At 38.4% G+C, this 23308-nt stretch overlaps 1 protein-coding gene across 16 annotated transcripts in view; it reads left to right on the plus strand.

The window, feature by feature from the left end:
* The window catches only part of BMPR1B (bone morphogenetic protein receptor type 1B), a 700361-nt gene that overhangs the window by 631815 nt on the left and 45238 nt on the right, over nt 1-23308 (plus strand). For all 16 annotated transcript variants that reach the window (XM_073601167.1, XM_073601124.1, XM_073601147.1 and 13 more), the window contains 3 exons: nt 985-1087; nt 17754-17850; nt 21802-21940. In XM_073601167.1, the coding sequence (XP_073457268.1) occupies nt 985-1087; nt 17754-17850; nt 21802-21940 (339 nt within the window). The remainder of the gene's footprint in view (nt 1-984; nt 1088-17753; nt 17851-21801; nt 21941-23308) is intronic.

Below are 23308 nucleotides of genomic sequence, written 5' to 3' on the forward strand. Positions count from 1 at the left end.
AGCCAAGGGTACATAGATCCTGAAATACACCACCTAGCATTTTTAGCCATGGCCATTTTGCGTAAGGGCAGATGATTCATATAGCATTTATTTCCTGGAATTCATCTGTCCTTAGACATGCAGACGGGGGAGGCATGCTTAGCTGAGAAAGCCCCTCCTCATCTCTTCCAGATAAAAGAAAAATTGCCCATGAAGACTAATGGCCTAGACCAGAAACCAGGAAGCAACTGAAGAAATGTAAAAAAATAAAAAGATTAAAACAAGTAAATATAATATGCATTCCCATCTATTTACTAATTCTAGCAGCATAATGATTAAAATAGTTAATGTTGATTAAAAGAGATTATTTCTCCTTTATTTCAAATCTTACTGGGTATGGTCAGTGTTACCCCTGCACTGGCAACTGGAGGCCTACCTCTGGTTCATGATACATTTAAAGGAAGTTTTCATTTAAAGCGTTCTTTGTTTTTCTGGACATGTGCAATTACAGTTGAAATGATAATATTGTTGTTATGGGCAGGCAAGGATTTGACCAATCTTGATCAAAGACTCAGTAAAAATCTCCAAAATGTTATTAGTCGGATCACATGTACCAATTCAAAAGTATACAGGCATATCAAAATAAAAAATAAAAAAATATCAATTGAGTTTTTATTGTGATAATGTGCTGTGTATTATACAGGATGTTCATAGCAAAAAAACAGAAGAAACGTCACAGTAAAAATGCTCTAGAGGGACATCAAATTAAAACCTGTCACTAGATAATGCTGGCTCCACACTAAGGCCAATGATGGGGGTTATTTTATAGTTACTTTTTCAAAAGGATATTTTTCTGTACAATTTAATAAGGAATGACAACAACTATGGTTATGGTACTTTGTTGCATTCATTTTACATCCAGTTAGAAATCTTTTTTCTTACAACTGAATTACATTTGTCTTTCTAGTCCTCTTGTTTCTTACTGTGTGTTTTGGTTTGTGTTAGGACACACCTATTCCACATCAGAGAAGGTCTATCGAATGTTGCACAGATGAAGACTTTTGTAACAGAGATCTTCATCCTACCTTGCCACCCCTCAAAAACAAAGGTATTTTAATAGAGTTATGATAGATTTAAACATGTGAATATTATTTTTTTTTAAATATGAGCATGGCAGGTAATGGATTGTCAAATATTGTAAAGAGTGGTGTCAGTTTTATGTAGGTTTGATGTGCATTCATTAATGATGGTAGATGTCACATTTGTAATTACTGGAAGAATATCTATATTATTAAACTTTCTGAGATTATTTTAAGAAATCATTCATTTTGTAATGAAATTTCAGTCCACTGTTCTTGTTAGTTTAATAGAATAGATCACAGCCCACTTATTTCAGTCTTAACGCATGGACAAGGCAACATGCCCTATGTTCTATTTGTTCAGTTCACACCACTATGCTGCATGGTGCTGTCAAATAAAATAGGAAATGCACTACTTTTTTCACCACGGCATGTTGCAATGCACTATACCATGTTGCAATATGCTGCAGTGCATAAAGATGAATGAAATGTCATTCTGACATTCCAATAAAGTTAAAGCAAAAAAGAATATAAATAGTGTAATGCACTGAACAAAGCACATCATACCGCCCTGCTCACAGTGCACATCTATGGCTGAGCATGTTAGCCTGGGGCTAGTGTGAAACAGCCCTTGTACTTGTACTGACTGCTCACATTCAGAATGTCTACTGAATAATGAATTTGTTTTGCACACAGTTCACAAGAACTTTAAGAAATGCACATTGAAGTAGGGTGTAGGGGCTGTCTCCTTTTGAATGTTCATTAAGTTAATTGTGGGGGTTATTTACTAAAACTGAAGAGTGCAAAATCTGGTGCAACTCTGAAATGAAACCAATCAGATTCCAGGTTTTATTGCCAAAGCTTAAGTGAACAAACTGAAGTTAGAAGCTGATTGGCTACCATACACAGCAGCACCAGATTCTGAGTGCACCAGCCTTTGTAAAACTCCCTCACAGTGACAATAAGTCGAGGTAAGGTCTAGATCATTTATTACAACAACTATATGTCTAAATAAAATATTCAGATTTAGACAACAATCATCTAGAAGAAGTAAGACCAGTTTTTGATTATTTGAGAATAATTTGACAGGTTTTTAGACAGGGAGAATTCAAGAGAATGTGCTCAAAGATTATCTTGCATTGTATTGTATGATATTGTATTGGATTATCCTAATGTATTAGAAATAAAACATTTTATAAGGATAGCATCATCGCTAATACAAAACAAAGACTTTGAAAAATATAGTGCTTCTTAAAATCAAGGTACGAAAAATAAGCACAAAAGCTCCTACCTTAAAATAACAGTAGGTATTTGTCAGATTAAACTAAAATAGAGCAAGCTGAAATCTGATTGATTGTTATAGGCCACTGCAAATCTTTGCACAGTTGTATTAGAAAAGCCTTATAAAGCTTTCTATCTTGTATTGCATGAATAAGAACTAAGCAAGTGACTAAAGGCTTAGGGCTCTTTCACACAGGCGGACTCTGCCAGGGGATCTGCCTGCTCAGCAGGGGACCTGTCTGCTGATCCCCTTTGAGCAGGCGAATGACAGGTCCATGTCCACTCCGCTTATGCTGCATGGTTATCTTACTATCTGCTTTTATACACAATGATTTCAACCAAATTAAACATACAGTATATTCCATTATGTAATTACCAACATCAAGCTTAAAAATAAATATGAAAAAGTAAACTGTCAAAGTCACAAAAATAAGGTGTCTTCATGCATGTTTATCAATACTTATATTGATAAGCTTTATGCATTGAGTAGGGTATTCAGCTTTTCTCCTGATAAAAAGAAAAAAGTTTCTTGGGGTTCTCCCACTACCCTGTAAGGCTTAATTGCTCCTTTAGTCTAGGGTAAGTTTAAAGCTGAGGAATGCTTACGTTATTCCTCGCTCCCTCAGGCTTCTATCCCCACCTTATGATCAGTCCCACAAAGCCACTTCCCTTTGACCGTTTTGTGCTTGCGCCTTCTCTGTCTTCCTAGCTTACAATGGAGAATTAGTGGCCCTCTAGGTACATGAGGACTTTGAAGCCCTGTCCACAAACCAGAGCAGAGAGCTGGCTGCCAGAAGAATGAGGAATAAGGTAAGTATTCATCTACTTGAAACTTCCCCTAGACTAAACAAGCAGTTTTCCATTTCTATGTGTGGGGGAGGGTAGCTCAAAATAGTACATTTTTTGCTTAGCTGGAGTTTAGCTTTAAACCTTGTCAATGACAATACAGCTTTAACTGGCATTTTTAAAGATTTTCTAATGGCTGATCAAAGCACAGGCCAGCCAAAAAAGGGCTGGGGATATCACAGAAAATGTTGAATAAACTCCTTGTGTGTATTTTCTGAATGTTTTTTCGTTGTTTTTATTGATTTCTTATTGACTTGTATTGTTAGTGCCAACACAGTCAAGAGTCCAAAAAATATACAAAGGATTTTTTTTTTTACACAAATCAATGCTAGCTATTTCATAAGCATTTATGTGCACACAGATGGACATTAAATTATAACTATTGGCACGGGTGCTTTTTGAACTTTGCTGAAGCAAATGACACCGTGTGCTTAGACCTTTATTGTAATACTAGCATCTTTCAAAATATCTTTAGATAAAATGTATCAGTTTTAGAAAATGAATTACTTTCAACCTAAGATTCATAAAGCAGTGAGGAAGTAGCCAATGCATGTTGGTTATAACATCATATACAATTTAAGCTACTAGTCATTGGCATTTAGGTACTGGAAGTCTGACATCAACAGCCTCTCAAATTTTTAGATAAATTATGTGTAATTAGGGGATCTTGTTAAGTTGTGAGAGATGCCTTTTCTGTATGTTTTATTAACACCCACTGCTTGTAAAGGCAAAACATACTTTTGGATAAAGTAGAAGATGGTTGAGACCACTATCATTTTTTATGTATCCCATTAGGGGAATTTCTCTTCAATTCCTGTTAAGGCTTTGTTTCCACTAGTGCGACTTTTCATGCGACTTGGGACTGAAAAGTCGCATGACAAATTGTTTCCCATGATTTCCAATGAGTACCGTTCATATCTGTGCGACTTCAAGTCGCAGCGACTTCAAAGTAGTTCCTGCACTACTTTGGTCCCACTTTGATGCGACTTGAGGTCCATAGATACAGGCATTGCTTCAAATCGCGGTAAAAAGTCGCGGTAAAATCACGGTAAAAAATCGCGGCAAAATCGCGCGACTTTGGGGACGCAATAGTGGAAACCTAGCCTAAAGGTAAAACTTTTTTGGGGGGATAGAATGGAGGGGCATTAGAAGAGCTGTCAGGTCTTAGTGCTGTCTGTGCCCCCCCCCCCCCATTAGGGAGACTAACCCTCCCCTTTTGTCCGGTTTACTGTTATCGTTGAAAGTAAAAGTGAAAGAAGATCACTGTTTTTGGGTTGACATCAAAACAGTAATAGAGGGAAAATCTTCCAATAGGGATTCTTGTTCTGGTGACCCTGGTGATACTCCAAGACTCCCTCACAGAAGGATTTCCTCTCACTTCCTGTTTTGGCTATAGGATGGGCAGTGAAGTGAAATCGCCCCAATGGAACATAGGTGACAAAAAAAACTTTAGTGACAATTTAACCAGAACAGGTTTACCCATTGGAAAACGTCCACTCACCCACTGGACTTCACACAACGGTCACCAGAATCAGTGTGGGTGATTCTCTCCATTGACGACAGAAACAGCAAAAAAGAAAAAAAAGAAATTAGACAGAGATTTTAACCCTTCCACATTTTATCCATGGCTAAAAAACATAGTTTTGACTTTACATACACTTAAAAAATAGTTAAGAAGCCCTAGATATTATAGTATATTATTTTATATTATGATTTATAAATGTCAATAATGTGCCTTTTTTCAACTTTATTAAGGAATATTTTTCTTATCTATCATATTGTGTTGGGCTTGTTGCTATAATCAGAACAGAACTCAATGTAGCAACATGCATGATTTCATGTTTCCGCAAAACCACAAAAGTGAGCATTATCATAAATAATCAAAAAAAAGAACTCATATTACTAAGGTGAAGTTTCTCGTACTATAAGTAGCTTTTGTTGTGTTGAACATCTGAAAAGGTTTTCCCTGAGCAGTGGCTTATGACTAAGGGCAACATTTAGAGGAAGCCAGGGTTAGAATTTTGTCTTGACTGCAGGTCAGACACAATTAACCTTTACTGCAAGGTTATATTAAAAACAAATGGGAATGCAGTTCTTGGAAGATGTGAACAAAGAAAGACAAACAGAGGCAATTCATGTCTTAAGAACAGTGTCTAAAGGGTAAGTAACAAATGTTGTGTAAATAGTCAGTATAGAAAGAATATTGCCTTCCAATGAATATAATCCTTATCTATAAACTGTTAATAAAACACAAAGATAGCAAAAACGTACAATAATAATTTTTAAATAATAGCTTTTGCGTCAATAGACAATTTTGCAATTCTTTTTTGAGATATACTATTGTTAATTGGTTCAAAAATATGCTGTTACTGTGCTGTTAATACATTTCGATTTTTGAAACATATATTTAATTCTTAACCTATGGCATTTCTTACTGTTTGACTTCAATTGTTAAAAAAAAAAAAAAAAAAGTATTTGCTTTAACAATTGCACAATCAGGCTGTGCTTAAAAAAATTGTGCATTTTATAGAAGAAAACCATATTCTGCTAGTCTCTGAATGAATAAAAGATGTTTACAAAATGTGCTTTCCATCTCTTGAAGCAAAACCTGTGGTTTGTCTATGCACTATATCGCGCTCCACAGTTTTACATAATCGCAGTTATTTTAGGCTATTGAGAATAAAGAGAAAATGGTTTGTAGAAGCTCAATGACACAATTGGGACCTTACACAGAGTTAAATGAATTGTAAAGGTTCTGTTTCTTTAAATAAAAATAACAAACATGTTATACTTATCTGCTCTGTGCAAGGGTTTTGCACAGAGAAGCCCCAATCCTCTTCTTCTGGGGTGCCCCTCTTGCCCACCTGGCTCCTGCCCTCCACGGAAAGCCGCCTCTATGGGGTCACCCGTGCGGGCTTGCTCCCAAGTCCCATTACTGCATCCATTGACGCAGACAGTGGGACTCGGCCCCACCCCCTGCTCCCATGTCACTAAATTTAATGAAGGCATTGGCTACTGCTGCTATCAATCTGTCCAATGAGGAGTGTGACAGTGGCTGAAGCTGCTGCGCTCGTGCACATCGCTGAACGGATGAACTCAGGTAAGAAAAAGAGGGGTTTGGGGAGGCTGCTACAGCACAGAAGGTTTTTCACCTTAATGCATATAATGCATTAAGGTGAAAAACCTTGAGTCTTTACAACCACTTTAAAATGAATGAAAGTGGTAAGTACAACAGCTGTGTGGTTTGAAGTGCACCTTGCAATGTGTGCTTATGGAAGTAACAGTCAGAGTCTAACTATTTCCTGTGTGTTTTTCTTCTGTTCACTCACTTTGCATATTGTATATTGCTAAAATGAAACACATTAAATATATATTTTTGAAAGCATTCTCATTTTACAGCATTTCCTGCCTAAAACGTTTGAACAGTACTACAGTTGTGTGATTATTACAGTTAAAAATATTTGCCCCCCTTCTGATTTTTTTTTTGCATATTTGTCACACTTAAATGACTCAGATCATCAAACAAATTGTATTTTTACACAAAAATAACCCAGGTAAGAACAAAATGCAGTTTTTAAATGATGGTTTCATTTATTATATATTATATTATATTGTATTGTATTGTATATTATATTATATTATATTATATTATATTATATTATATTATATTATATTATATTATATTATATTATATTATATTATATTATATTATATATATTACTATATTATAGGCAAAAAAGCTGTCCAAACCTGCCTGGCTTTATGTGAAAAAGTAATTGCCCCCTAAACCTAATAACTGGTTGTGCCACCCTTGGCGGCAACAACTGCAATCAAGCGTTTGCAATGAGTCTTTCACATTGCTGTGGAACAATTTTGGCCCACTCTTCTTTACAGAATTGCTTTAATTCAGCCACATTGGAGGGTTTTCCAGCATGAACATCCTGTGTAAGGTCATGATACAGCATCTCCATTGGATTTAAGTCCGGGCTTTGACTAGGCCACTCCAAAACCTAAATTTTGCTTTGTTTGAACCATTTGGAGGTGGACTTGCTGTTGTGTTTCAGATCATTGTCCTGCTGCATAACTCAAGTGCACTTGAGCTTGAGGTCAAGAACTGATGGCCAGACATTCTCCTTTCGAATTTTCTGGTAGAGCTCAGAATTCATGGTTCCATCAATTATGATAAAGTCGTCCAGGTCCTGAAGCTGCAAAGCAACCCCAGGCTATCATGCTACCACCACCATGTCTGACTGTTGGTATGATGTTCTTGTTATGAAATGCTGTATTAGTTTTATGCCAGATGTAACGGGACACACCCCTTCCAAAAAGTGAAATTTTTGTCTCATCAGTCCATAGAATATTTGCCTAAAAGTCTTTGGGATAATGAAGATTTTTTTTTTTGGTAAATGTGAGATGAGCCTTTGTGTTCTTTTTGGTCAGCAGTGGCTTTGGCCTTGGAACTCTCCCATGGATGCACTTTTTGCCCAGTCTCTTTCTTATTGATAAATCATGAACACTGATCTTACCTGAGGCAAGTGAGGCCTGCAGTTCTTTAGATGTTGTTCTGGGTTCTTTTATGACCTCTTGGATGAGTCGTCGTCATGTTCTTGGAGTAATTTTTGTAGGCTGGCCACTCCTGGGAAGGTTCACCACTGTTCCAAGTTATCTCCATTTGTGGATAATGGCTCTCCCCGTGGTTCACTGGAGTTCCAAAGCCTTAGAAATGGCTTTGAAACCCTACCTAGACTGAAACATGTTTGTTTCGAATCTGTTCTTGATTTTGTTTTAGATTGTGGCATGATGTGTGGTCTTTTGTGATTTGTTAGTGTGCTTCACTTTGTCAGACAGCTTCTATTTATGTGATTTCTTGATTCAACAGGTCTGGCAGTAATCAGGCTTGGGTGTGGAAAGTGAAATTTAACTCAGCTTTCCAGAAAATTGTGGCTAATCACAGTTCATTCATGATTCAGCATGGGATGGGGCAATTACTTTTTCATGTTGGGCCAGGCAGGTTTGAACAGCTTTTTTCCCTTAATAAATGAAATAATAATTTAAAAACTGCATCTTGGATTTACTCGGGTTATCTTTGTGTAATATTAAAATTTGTTTGATGATCTGAAACATTTAAGTGTGAGAAAAATGAAAAAAAATTAAAAATCAGGAAGGGGGCAAATACGTTTTCACATCACTGTGTATATAATATTGGTAACTTAAGAGGAGTGCATGTCATATACATTCTAACGAAGGAAAGGGACAGAATTTCTCAGGTTTTCAAAGTTATGTGTGCTGCAGCACATCACATTGAACTATATTATATTCTAACAAGACAGTTCTCTAAAGTATATAATTACCATAACAAATGTTACTGGAAGTCCTTACAAAAATTAATTCTTGTAATATATATGGGAGGGGCAGTGATAAAAGTTCCTCATAACAGGCAGCATGGTGCCATGATGTCTGGCTCTTAGGTTGACTAGATCTAAATGGGCACAGTAATAGTCTGCAAAATGAACGTTGAGCAGAAATATTTTATACACAGAAGGATATGCAGACTCATTGGTCTTAATATTGGATTGTACTATTCATAATCTGCTGTTAAATATTCTCTGAAGGTAATATCATTCAGCTGTGCTTGTCAGTGTTTTAATAACTGGTGAGCAGGGAAAAAAAATGGTAAAACAATAGGTATCAATAAGTGGCATCTAAATTCAGTAACGTATGTAAAAGTACATCATCATGCAATTTCCTTTTGCGTGAATAACGATAAATTCGTTCTTCATACATTTCTTAACCTGCCCTGTGGGACTCAAAGATGTCTATAGAAGATCTCCAAATCCAAGCAAGGGGAGATGCAAGAATGACATGGAAGGGCTTAAAGTACAGCTTTGATTTTTTTTTTGGGTGTACATATTTTGGAGGTTTCTCCTTTTGTCTATTTGATGAGTGCCATATAGGGAGATTATTTCCCTACTGGGTACACAGGCTGCAAAAAAAACACCTAATTTTTTGTGAGTGAGGGAGAGTTTATTGCTGCCTATGTCTTCATAATGAATATTTCTCTCTACCTCCTGGCCACATTCAGCCTAGTTTCACACTTGTGCGATGCAGGAACCAGCACGATTACAGCGCCGGTTACCGCATTGCATCTCTCCCGCAGGCAGTTCACACTGCCCTCTGCAAACCACTGTGGGTGTCAATACATTGTTAATGACACCTCCAGATAAGTTCACAGATCACAGTGCGAACTGTGAACTCGCACAGGAATCGTATCGCATAGGTGATCCGATTTTAATGCAGGGGAAAAAAGTCCCTGCCTTTTTTGTGCAAATTCAATGCGAGTTCAGCCATACAACTGTATGGCTGAACTCGCACTGCACAGACATCACATGCGATCGGCCCCACAGTGCGGGTGCAAATCACATGTAATGTCTGTGTTAGCACAAATGTGAACCTAGTCTAAAGATGTATGAACGGAAACATAATACAAAATATCTATGTGAACTCAGACAGCATTTAAAATCTGACAGAGGCTTCCTCACTCTATTCAAAACAAACAGAAAGGTTGGGATGAAGTTGACTTTTTAGCAGGTATATCACAAACCAACATACCCACCTAGGTGGATGCAGCATCGTTCAGTTCTTGGTCTTCAATGAGCATTGAGCTGTGAAGGGGGCAGAAGCAGTTGGCTCAGGCTCTCAGTGGTGCGGTCAGAGGCTGAGCCAGCTGCCAGTCAGGCAATCTGGGTGGATTAGAGATTAGAGACTCTGGATATCTCTCCAGAGTCTGGACCATAAGACATTAGAGACATTAGATATTAGAGACTCTGGAGATCTCTCCAGAGTCTGGACCAGCTGAGTGACGTCATCCGACAGCAGACTTTAGACTGCTGTCAGCTGAATCTGGGTCACAGGAGTGCAGAATGAAGGGCACTCCTGGGACCTTTAGGAGATTTAGTGCCAAAAGAGCTTCGATGCTACTTCTCCTTTAAGGGTTGGGTAATTCCACTGAAAGCTTGTTGGTGAAGTTATCCTCCAAGAACATTAAACATGTTTGGTGTAGCTCTACTATAATGATACTTAGGCTTGCCATAGATGAATTGATTTGGCTGATTCCTGTTGAATGTGCCGCAATTAGAGCTATGGGTGACCTAGAAAGTGCCACCCAACTCAACAAAAGTCAATTCAAAAATTGTCCAAGTCAGTTGAAAAGGTATTGACCAATCAGATGTAGTCATTGTTTGGTGGCACCAGTATTCAGGCAGCCATTGGTGAGGTGGCTGCCTGAATATGATACCTGAATACTGAATATGATACCTGGCAGTGCAGATTCCCCCATACATGCTGTTAGCGTTGATGGAAAAAATCAACAGATTTTTCTCTTATTAAGCAAACTGGCTGAATGAGAGAAAATAGAACCATGTATGGGTATCTTTAGAGAACTGCTGCATCTTCATTTTAGGACATCTCATTAATTACCTTTTCAAATAATACAGTATATAAAGAACACACACATATATATATATATATATATATATATATATATATATATATATATATATATATATATATAGGCATGAGCACGTCAGTGTGTGTTTTACTTTACATATCATGTCTTATTTAAAGAGACCCTTTAAACACTTCAAAAATTGCAGGTAAAATACAAACAATTTAAATATATGAAATGCTCACCACTTACTTTTTTCCTTTCCATAAACAATATTTTATTCACCTGTAATGTACCTCTAGACTTGCTAGAAAATTCAACTTCCCTCCCTCTATGTACATCAAGGGCCCCTCCTCCTTTGGGAGTGTTTAATTACTGCCTGTGCTGTCCCGACATTTCCCCCGCCCCTCCTCTCTTCTCCCTACATTACCTTTTATGTAGCTGCTGGGAGAAGAGTGAAGGGAAATACTTTAGAGCTGGGGTCTCCAAACTTTGGCCCGGGGGCCAGATGTGGCCCTTTGCCTGCTCTTATCCAGCCCTTGGGGCACTATTCTTTCCACAGACACAAATGATGCAGCACTATTTCTCCCACTAACACCAACAATAGTGCACTATTCCCCTCACTGATACCAACAACGGGGCACTATTCCTCCCACTAAAACCAATGATGGAGCATTTTTTACTCTCAGTGACTTTGGGGCATTTTTTACTTTCACTGTCCACAGTCCAACCCCCTAAAGCCTGAAGGACAGTAAACTGGCACTTTGTTTGGAAAGTTTGGAGACCCCTGCTTTAGAGTGTCACTTTAGAGACAGCTCTGAGTCTGCTAGATTGCTTAGATAATATCCAAGATGGCGGAACCTAGTAGCAGTCTCAGGGCATTTACAGGTAAATAAAATGCCTAAAATTGCTTGTATGTACATATAATTTAACAGGAAGACTGTAGTTGAAATAATTAGTTTGGTGACAGGGTCACTTTAGTTTAGATCTTTTACGGCCTCAAATAGTTTATATGCACATATAATCTAAGGGGAAGATTGTAGTTGAAACAAATGGTCTGGTGACGGGGTCTCTTTAAGTTTAGATCTTTTATGTTTGTGCATATATCATGTATTGATTTATGCATTATGTATTTATCAGCAGCTCAACTAGTGATTGTAAGACATATACATAATTAATTGCTGGAATTCTAAATTGCTCTTGTCCTGTGAAGAAGCTATTTTGTTTAGGTTGTCTGCAATCTCTATCTTCCTGATTCAAAGTGACATCCTAAACTGTTACAAACCACACACTTCACAGCAAAGTGGGTGCCATTAAAAAAAAAAAAATCTGTTAATAAACCATGAAATGAAGCTTTCAGTTTGGTGTTTTGCTCTTTTTTTCCTCCAAAAGAAAGTCATCCTCCCCAGTGGGTTCTCCGTTTCATCTCTCACACACTTACAGCTAGAGCACAGGTAGTGAGCTGCAGCTAAAGCGAGAAATGACTGATGAGCCTGAGTGTTTTCCTGATAGGCATCTTGTCACTGTCTCTTTTCAAAAGGCCTTTTGATATGCTTCACATACCTACAAGATAGCAATTAAAAGGCAAAAGCCGTAAAATATTCTTGTCATGGCAATGCCTGCTGCAGGTTTTGTGTACGCTTCTTCAGTTTCTTCCCAGAGGTTAAAGTAAGCCCATGCAGGAGTTTAAAAAAAAAAATAAAAAAGCAAAAGAATGCGAGTCTTTAAAAAAAAAAGCGTAAACTAAGAGGTCCCCAAGGAGACCCTTGCCTCATTACTCTCATAAATCTGTAATATAATAGCGCCCTTGCTGGATGAGTCGATAAAGCTGAACTTCTCATTTTCCTGTGTTCTGCATCAGAATATGATGATGAAAGAAGTTGTTGATCTTGCTAATCTCTTTATAAAACAAAGACCACGCGGCAGAATGTTTATGCATAATTCTGGACTGTCCATGTGTTAGAACCAAATTCCTCTGTCTCTGTTGTCTCCTAAGTTGTCCCATTTTTTTGGTCTGATGTAAAAATGTATAGAAATAAATGTACTACTTTAAAATGTATTGCTCATTCCTTTTTGTTGCCTTTATCTGCTATTTATCTCAGAATCAATTTAATTTATTGCTCAAGAAGACTTCCATTTTTAGAGTGGTTACGTTCACTAGCGCTTTTCCTATGGCACCCTATTTTAGCCCTCGCAATGTGTTTACCCTCTTCCCAAGGGACTACAGATATATGTGGAACCGCTTTTCACATAACACCCTGAATGCTGTGAATGGTTCACAGACTTTGAGTTGTTTTGTGAATAGACAAGGGGAGAAGAGGGGCAGATAAAGAACACATTTACTTCATTTTATGAGAGTTGCAGCTGTCATAGCTGCAGTGCTGGAAAAACAGTGAGGGCTGTAAATATCCAGCATATACAAATTAATACAGGTGAATGGGAGAAATGCCGCGCCAACTCTCACAACAATCAGACTAATTGTGAAATATAAATGTGAACAAAAATGTGCAGCGCTAATAAATTAGTCAATGTGTGTGTACAGTATCTGAACCGTGATGGTGATATTTAGAAAGAAAAAATATGTATATACATGAGAATGTATATAATGAAACATATATCAATTTAAGTGATAGTATAGACAGTGGTAGCCACAGAGATCGTTGTGACTTGTGTACCAAATAATCATAAATCTAAAGTGAAAAGAAAATATAATGATGATGACAGGAATATGGTTGTAAATCACAGTGAATGTCATATCATCAGTGCAAAACCAACGAAAATAAATAATAAAAAAATATAATAATAAATCAGGATCTACGCACCCAAAGTGAATGATCTCCAAAAACAAAGGATACCTTAAATATACACAAGTGCGTGAATAAATAAAACTGACGATGCCACATGCCTAATGGGTCAAGGTAATGTATGTCATAAACATAAACAGATGTTAACATATAAATATAGTATTATACATCTAAAGTCCATATCAATATGCAGGGTGAGGGTTCATGGGGATGACCATGACCATGGCGTTGGTAATACTTCTAATGTTATATGCTTCTCGGAGACCGTTGGAAGTGCATTGACATATAAGGTACTATCTTCTCATCAAACAGCTTCTGGGAAAGAAAGATAAAATACCCTTACCAGAAATGATGGACTCACAGGACGTCAGCAGTGAGTTAAATATGGTTATACCGCCAAGCGGTGAGGATAGATCAGATCTGGACTGGTCGGATGTTCTCAACAAGAGGAGAGCCTGGAGACCTACTCGCCACCGAAGGAGATGGGCTGGGCCTGGACTTCCAGCTGTCTTGATTTGCTGTCCTAGGGCTGGCTTTAGTCATCAACCGAGCTCCGCTCAATCAGAGGTAGTTCTCATGATGTAAAGGAAAAAAAAAAACAAAGTCTCCACATAGTGTAAATCCAAAAAGGATATAGGATTTATTAAGATAAAAAAGTTTTCCAACATTCAGTAAAAAATGGGCAGTAAAAATTTAGTTCAATTGAACTAAAAAGCGCAGTAAAACTGTGGCTGGGGTAACAAATGAATCCGACGCGTTTCATCCTCTAAGACTTCTGCTGGGGCGAGTAGGTCTCCAGGCTCTCCTCCTGTTGAGAACATCCAACCAGTCCGGATTTGATCTATCCTCACCGCTTAGCGGTATAAGCATATTTGACTCACCACTGACGGCCTGTGAGTCCATCATTTCTGGTAAGGGTCTTTTATCTTTCTTTCCCAGAAGCTGTTTGATGAGAAGATAGTACCCTATATGTCAACGCACTTCCATTGGTCTCCGAGAAGCATATAAGATTAGAAGTATTACCAACGCCATGGTCTCAGTTTTATTTATTCACTCACTTGTGTATATTTAAGGTATCCTTTGTTTTTGGGGATCATTCACTTTGGGTGCGTAGATCCTGATTTATTATTATATTTTTTTATTATTTATTTTCGTTGGTTTTGCACTGATGATATGACATTCACTGTGATTTACAACCATATTCCTGTCATCATCATTATTTATATTTTCTTTTCACTTTAGATTTATGATTATTTGGTACACAAGTCACAACGATCTCTGTGGCTACCACTGTCTATACAATCACTTAAATTGATATATGTTTCATTATATACATTCTCATGTATATACTTATTTTTTCTTTCTAAATATCACCATCACGGTTCAGATACTGTACATATACAAATAATAAATTATACAGTAAACAATAATGATGTGAACATTCAACATGTCTGACAAGAGGTACCCTTTAACCACTTCAATACAGGGCATTTTCACCCCCTTCCTGCCCAAGCCAATTTTCAGCTTTCAGCGCTGTCGCATTTTGAATAACAATTGCGCGGTCATGCAACACTGTACCCAAATGAAATTTTTATCATTTTTTCCCCACTAATAGAGCTTTCTTTTGGTGGCATTTGATCACCCCTGTATTTTTTATTTCTTGCGCTATAAACAAAACAAGAGTGACAAGTTTGAAAAAAAACACAATATTTTTTACTTTTTGCTATAATAAATATCGATTTTTTTTTTTTCCTCAGTTTAGGCCAATATGTATTCTTCTACATATTTTTGGTAAAAAATATCGCAATAAGTGTATATTTATTGGTTTGCGCAAAAGTTATAGCGTCTACAAAAAAAGGGGATAGATTTATAGCATTTTTATTTGTTTTTTTACTAGTAATGGCAGCGATCTGCGATTTTTATCATGACTGCGATATTGCGTCGGACACATCGAACACTTTTGATACATTTTTGGGACCATTAACATTTATACAGCGATCCATGCTATAAAAATGCATCGATTACTGTATAAATGTGACTGGCAATGAAGAGGTTAAGCAGGAGGGTGTGCTGTAGGGGTTAAAAATGTTCCTAAGGAGTGATTCTAACTGTGGGGGGAGGGGACTCCCAAGGGGAGGAGACCGATCGGTGTTCCTCTGTACAAGGAACACACCATCGATCTCCTCTCCTCTGACAGGACGTGGATCTGTGTGTTTACATACACAGATCCACGGTCCTGCTCAGTTACCGGGCAATCGCGGACCGGGACCCAAGTGACGCGGCACCCGCCCCCCTGAACGGCTGCCCAGGATAACAGCTGCACCGTCCCGCCGTCATATGACGGTGGGCGGGCAGCAAGTGGTTAAACTAAGGATGTATACTGTATAAACAGCTGTGGCTGGTGTTCAGCCTTACATGTTTAGAAGTGGAGTAGATGCAAATTAGGGGAATTAGTGAAGCTAATAAATGTATTTTAAGAGATATCTTCTTTTTTAGATTAGTCCCTAACTCTTTGTCTATGAGTTAACCTTTAACATTCTTACTAAGGCTAACTTTTTACCTCAAGTATTGGCCCAATACATATGTTGTGTTAAAAGCATAATTGTGAGGTTAGAGACCTTAGATTGTAAGCTCATTGAGGCCAGGGACTGATGTAAAATTCATATATATATTTAAAGCACTGCGTACCTTGACAGCACTATGTAAGTACCTGTAATAAATAAATAAATAAAGCATGCAGCACTAAAAACTAGTGATCCACATACTTTGTCCTGAAATGCATCTCTCTAGTCTATCCCATCTTGAGGGGTATATGCATTTTCTAAGCACTGAAGAACTCAGCAGATCCAGACATGGGAGCAATACTACGCTGACATTAGCCATATGGGTGGAGAAGAGCTTCTTCCTGAGGGATTTCTTGGAGTCCAACTTATGATTGCAGAGCGCAGTGCCAAAAAAAAGAGAACACTACTATTCAAACTGAGCAAGTAAATTTCTGACTTGGGAATATCTTGCAGATATCATTAGCTCTCTTAATGAGTTTATAATCTTTTTACTCATGTGCAGGTTACTTGAGTTTGTGATTAGAGTTGCAGATACGCAATTATGTACTTCTGACTTCCAGGCAATTTGAAACAGAAGGGAGCAGTGCAATGTAGCACTATCCGTTTTGGTTCTGTAAAACTCGTTATTGTAATTCTTTAAGCTTCACATTAAGAAAGCATAACTTTTTTGATGATTTTCATGTACATCGTGGTATTTGGTAAAAAAGGGGCAACTAAATCAGTAATTGCTAAAGTGCACAAGGTGCTAGGGGAGACTAGTTCTGACCTTGTTTATGTCTCATCCTCACCTCTGCTGTAAACACATAATTTTTTTTTTAGATAGAAGAGGCTTCCTTTCTTATTATGCTTGTAAGATGCACTTGTATGTATGAATAAAATTCGTGTCACCACAGAGTGGTACTGTGGATACGGAAATTTAGTATACAATGCCACGTCCCTGATAAATTGGATTAAAGAGAAGATTGGTGGATGATGGACTTTATAGGCATAACACAAGTATATATTAAAAAAAGAATATTTATTACAAAATTAGAATTGGGACAATTGCATAAAATTTCATAAAGTATTCACAAAAATTTGCCTTTGAGCATAAACAACACACCACCCACATAGATATACATTATTATTCACAGGCTGGATGACCAATTTGATCACTTTCCAGTACTGGTATAGAAAACGAAAAGGCGTTATGTCACAGTCTAACTCAGCTCTACATGTTGTGCGTATTCAACAGACGCTTCTTCAGGAGCTTATGGCGTATTATTATAGTTGAAAGACGAGGGGGAGAGGTAAGCAGAGAATAGTATACAGCACAGCTGGATGTTCAGGGAAGCAAATCTTCACATCACTTCTAAGTCGATATAAAGGGCAGCCTCACAATATAAACCCTATGGCGGTTGATAATCCTTGACGAGAGTAGTAGAAAATATCCACGATAACTATTGTAATAATGTCTGGATTAGTAAGGGGAGAACCTCCCACTGACCACATCGCTCAGGTATCCGTTGTGTATAATTCCCAATGTGTATCTTGGGGAGTGAGGTTTCCTGGAGATCTCTCCTGATGACAGCGCCAAGCGTGATGGATGCAGCTGTATCCATGTTATGCCTATAAAGTCCATCATCCACCAATCTTCTCTTTAATACACTTGTATGTATGCCAGGGTGTTATTAACATATTGCATCCATGGTTCACATGGGCCCAGTGGATGCTGAGTGCATGTTTAACCCTTGTAATCTTTTGCTCCCCTCCACAGATTTTGTTGATGGCAGTATCCATTACATGGCTCTTTTCATCTCAGTGACTGTGTGCAGCATCATTCTGGTCGTGATCCTAATATTTTGCTACTTCAGGTAAAAACAATATTATCATGTGAATCAGAAAGAATCCAGTGCTATTTGGTATATGATTAGACTTATCAGATCTCAGGTTGAATACATTGAACTCTTTTGTGGTGCTGATAAAAAGGAATTGATAATTGCAAGTACCATAAGATCAGGAAACCTGTATCTGTGGATGATATGGGATTGATTTACTAAAATTTGAGAGTGCAATACCTGGTGAAGCTTGGCATAAAAAAACAATCAGCTTCCAGTTTTTGTTCTCAAAGCTTTATTGAACAAGCTGATGTTATAAGCTGATTGGCTACCATGCACAGCTGCACCAGATGTTGCACCCTCCAGATATAGCAGGGGTGTTTTATGAAATCAGTGGGCCTGTGTGCAAAATCATAAGTTGGGCCCCATTAGTTGATTAAAAAAAATGTGCTTAGTTCACAGTGGCAAAAAGTGGACACGGTTATTATTGGGGCTGGGGTATAACTATGATTGTAAAGACCTGGAGTGTGTTTGGGAACTTGAAATAGAAAAGTAATGTGGCATGTGTAGCACAGCCTCCCCCCCCCAGGTATGCAAAATGCCCTCCCCTCCCAGTTTTCACAATCCCCTCCAAGTCTGCACAGTTCTCCTAAAGAAATGAGAAGGGAGGGAAAAAGAAGGGGCAGAGCAAAAAGGGGTGGGGGAGAGAGGGCGTCATTCAGGGTGCAGAAGGCTCACTCACCAATTATACCTCCCCCGGCTGGTCTATCACAGGTCAGCTGAGCACAGTGTGGGTGACGTTGGGCAGACACAAATGGGAGTTGGAATATTGAAATTGGACAGGCAGAGGAGTGAGAAATGGGCTAGGAAGATAGTGGTGACAGGATGACGGGACAGGCAAAGAAGCAGATACAGCCTGACTCCCAGGCAAGCTAGCTTTCACTGCTCTAACTATATCACTATACCAGGCTGCTAGTGGCCTGAGCTAGACTGTCAGGAAAAGCGTCAGCAATCGCCTCCAGTCCCTGAGCAGCCGAAAATGAATAAATAGTGCCATGGTTGCTACTTCTTTTTGGGACCCACTAATGAAGTTATGAGGCACAGGGGCATATTATCGACATACTATTATTTCCTTCATGTGTGCTGTGTGTGTCAGGGCACAATGGGCCCTCCTTTTCTTGGGGCACACATGGATGATACCCCACTGAGTTTTAGTAAATCAACCTTTATGTTACCTAGCAGAATGTCACTGGCTGACCTCTGCTATTGTTCTACTTAGGTTAGCTGTTGCCAAGGGCATCTACTCAATGCATAAACCTGCATACTTGGTATACATGTGAATTTTTATATTATGACCTCTCTGTGGTAGAGTGGTCATATATGCTCTGATTTGTAAGTAATGAGTAGACTTGTGTAATATGATAGGTAAATGGACCATATAGGGCCTGAAATGTGTTACTGAATACCTCTGAATGTTAGATGTACTCATTGGGGTCGATTTACTAAAACTAGAAAATGCAAAATTCAGTTTTTTTTTGTCAAGCTGAAGTTAGAAGCAGCTCTGCATAGAAATCAATCAGCTTCTAGTTTTCATTGTCAATTGTTTTTAATGGAATATCTACCAGTGAATGGCTATATACAGTATGAGGTGGTCATAGATATTTCATCAGTTACTCTACCATCTTCCCGCCCGGCTTATAGCACAATGACAACAGGGAAGTGGCTCTCCCATTCTGACTGGATGTCACATGAAGTCCAGCAGAACAATCCACTTGTGCACACCCCCAAGGGCACACTGCTACAATCGGTAGTGTGGTGTGTCGCTCTAACACACCGCATCTCCAATCACAGTAAACAGTCTATATCATGGGCTCTTTACCATGTGATCAGCTGTATCCAATCACAGCTGATCACAGCTTTACTAGGAAGTGCTGGTTATTAACATTCCGCTATTCACTGCTGACATGAGTAGAGGAGACCCAGTAAGCGGCTCTCCTGCCAGGGGGGGGGGCTCTGCACTGATAATCAGTGCAGTGGTTAACAGTGCAGCCCCATCAGCGATGCTCGCCAGTGCCCACCTGTGATGCCCACCAGAGATGCCAATCAGTGCCCATCAGCAATGCCAATCAGTGCCCATCAGTAATGCCAAACAGTGTCCATCAGTAATGCCTGTCAGTGCCACCCATCAGTGCCGCCTATCAGTGCCCGTATATGCTGCCCATCAGTGCCATCTATCAGTGTCCATCAGTGCCGCCTATCAGTGCCCATCTGTGCTGCATATCAGTGCCACCCATCAGTGCCCATCGGTGCTGCTTATTAGTGCCTCCTCATCAGTGCCCATCAGTGCCGCCACATCAGTGCCTATCAGTAAAGGAGAAAACTTACTTTTATTTTTTTTAATTTATTTACAAAATGTAATAACAGAGACGAAGAAAAACTTTTTTTTTTTTCAAAATTTTCAGTCTTTTTTCATTTTGTTTAGCAAAAAAATAAAAACGTCTATTGAAAGTATAGCTTGTAATAGAAATTTATGTTCAGATCATTGTACTGGATGCTGTGCTGACCTTTTAATAATGTGCAGCATCCTAGGTGCTATACCTTTGATGGGCATTGATGGAAATCATGCAAGGTACCCTGTAAAGTGAGATATGCATAAGTGGATGCAGAACTTGCTGCTATATAAGAAAAGAGGGAAAAAAGGGAACTTTAGAGGGATATAACAGAAGCCAAATGAATGTGAAGCAGTCCATAAAGTGTAGGGCCCTTCTTTACGACTGCTGGCCATCCAAGCCTCTCATTATAGTTCAAACCATAAAACATGTTGTGGCATATGACTGATATTACTTACTAGTAGTGGTAATCTCCAATGCAAGCCGTAAGCAGTGCAGATGCTGCTGGTTTTAATGGAATAGTGTGAAATAAAAGGTGGTAGGCAATAACAGCAGGACAGCTTTCTAGTTTTCTGATGTTCCAATTGGAGACAGGCTGTAAAGTGGCGTCATAGTGGATTTTCATTGATAGTTCACATATATGTTTAGCAACACTGACAAAGCATCAAAGGGGCACCTAGACTTTTTAAATGTACACAGGTCCTCTGTTTTTTTTTTTTATAATCCACTGAAAGTGTGTGTCAGGATTGACTTCATTTGTTGCATCATATCAGTGTGAAGGTTCCCAAAGTTGGGATGAAGAGGTCCTGAACTGTGGAAGTGGTGCCCCAAAAAGATAAGCAGAGGGCAAAAGACTAGTCACTAGTTATGCCTGTAGTCTCCCTGCAGCTGACCCTTTCCAGATTACTAATTGATCATTTTTTGTCCTGCACATGTCTTTGTTTAGAGGTGGCCATCTTGGTAGAGGGAGGACTTTGCATTCTCATGTCAATGATATTGAACGGTTATTTATTAAGTGGTGGGGGAAATTTAAGAAGCAACAGGGCAGGTGCAGAAAGCACATATCAACAGACTAAATGAACCAGAAGCAGGGAAATCATTTATACAAATTCCTCCCCAGCAAGAACAGTGAACTGCACAGTAGTAGCATCTCCAAACACCATTCCCAACTCTTGTGAGGCTAGCAATCAGAGGCAGGGTGCCTTAGATGATCTCATACAGCATATACACAGCTATTATTACGCTAGAGACAGGAAATACACTGCTAATTTTCAGGAGTGATTTAAGACAAAATGTCGATTTACAGGGCACTGCAATTAAAATTTCTAAATGTTTCCCATAGCAAATCTTAAGCTTTTGAGTTCAGGTCCTCTTTAATGATTTTATAAGAAATCTCAGAGACAATTCTTTTGAATTAAACTTTTTTTGTTCAGTAGATAAACATATTCACATTTTAATGGCTCATTTAGAAAATATCATTCACCTGGAAAAACTGATGTGTGTTATCCATTAATTTAGTTGTTACAGTTATGGAAACATGACTAACATAATTGTATATAGTAACATTGCAGACTTACAGACAGTTTTTTGCTCTCAGGTATAAAAGACAAGAAGCCAGACCCCGTTACAGCATTGGACTAGAACAGGATGAAACATATATTCCTCAAGGAGAATCCCTTAAAGATCTCATTGAACAGTCTCAAAGCTCTGGAAGTGGTTCGGGGCTCCCTCTTCTGGTAAGAAAGTGGTACAGCATATTTAAATTCACATTCAGATATTTGTGTAATTTCACTGAAACTTTTTCATTAAAGCAAAATTAACAGAACAATTAATATCCTAAATTATACAGTACTTTGCAAAAGTATTCGTCCCATTTTTCGTGTTTTGTTGCCTCACAACCTTGAATTAACATGGATTGTTTGAGGATTTGCATAATTTAAATCATTTAATTTACAGAACATTCCCACAACTTTGAAGATGTTTTTTTTTTATATTGTGAAGCAAACAACAAATACGATAAAATAACAGAAAAAGTCAATGTGCATAACTATTCACCCCCCTAAAGTCAATACTTTGTAGAGCCACCTTTTGCGGCTATCACAGTCTCTATGAGCTTGCCACATCTTACCACTTCTCAACAACATTGTCCCTTACTTGTTTGGAGAGTTCCTTGGTCTTCATGGCAGTGTTTGGTTAGTGGTGCCTCTTGCTTAGGTGTTGCAGCCTCTGGGGCCTTTCAAAAAGGTGTGTATATGTAATGACAGATCATGTGACACTTAGATTGCACACAGGTGGACATCATTTCACTAATTATGTGACTTCTGAAGGTAATTGGTTGCACCAGAGCTTTTTATGGGCTTCATAACAAAGGGGGGTGAATACATACACACATGTCAATTATCAGTTTTTTATTTCTGAAAAATAGTTTCATGTATATATTTTTCTAATTTTACTTCACCAACTTAGAGTATTGTGTTCTGATCCATCACATATAATTCAGATTAAACAAAATTTAACTAAAGGCTGTAATGTAACAAAATAGGTAAAAGCAATGGGGGGGGGGGGGTGAATACTTTTGCAAGGCACTGTACATAACCTTATTTATACAGTACCATATTGATCTGTAAAAGAAGTAGACCATTTCTATTTTGATAGTGTACATTGTTTAGTCAATTTTTGTTTATGTGTTTTTAGATATGTGTTGTGATGCTAGTGAGGGTCATATGTGTTGCTTGCTGTGTTGATGTGCATTGGGGGCTTTTATAGAAATGAATGGGAAGATCCCTAAAATGCATGAGAATGCATGTGTCCAACATGTGTAAACATGCATTACTTACTTTGTACACACAAGTGTGAAGCCAGCCTAAATATTTGGGGGGTTTGAAGACCATGCCTAGGGGCTGCTTGATAAGTTACTGTATATGTCAAAACTTACAGCAAGTGTAAAGAACATCTTAAAGAACTCCAGTGTTGATTTACTAACACTGAAGAGTGCAAACTCTGGTGCAGCTGTGAATGGTAGCCAATCAGCTTCTAACTTCAGCTTGTTCAATTAAGCTTTTAAAAAAAAGAAAACCCTGGAAGCTGATTGGTTCCTATGCAGA

This window comes from Aquarana catesbeiana, linkage group LG01 (assembly GCF_042186555.1).
Source record: "Aquarana catesbeiana isolate 2022-GZ linkage group LG01, ASM4218655v1, whole genome shotgun sequence".
In the NCBI taxonomy this organism is placed as follows: Eukaryota; Metazoa; Chordata; class Amphibia; order Anura; family Ranidae; genus Aquarana; species Aquarana catesbeiana.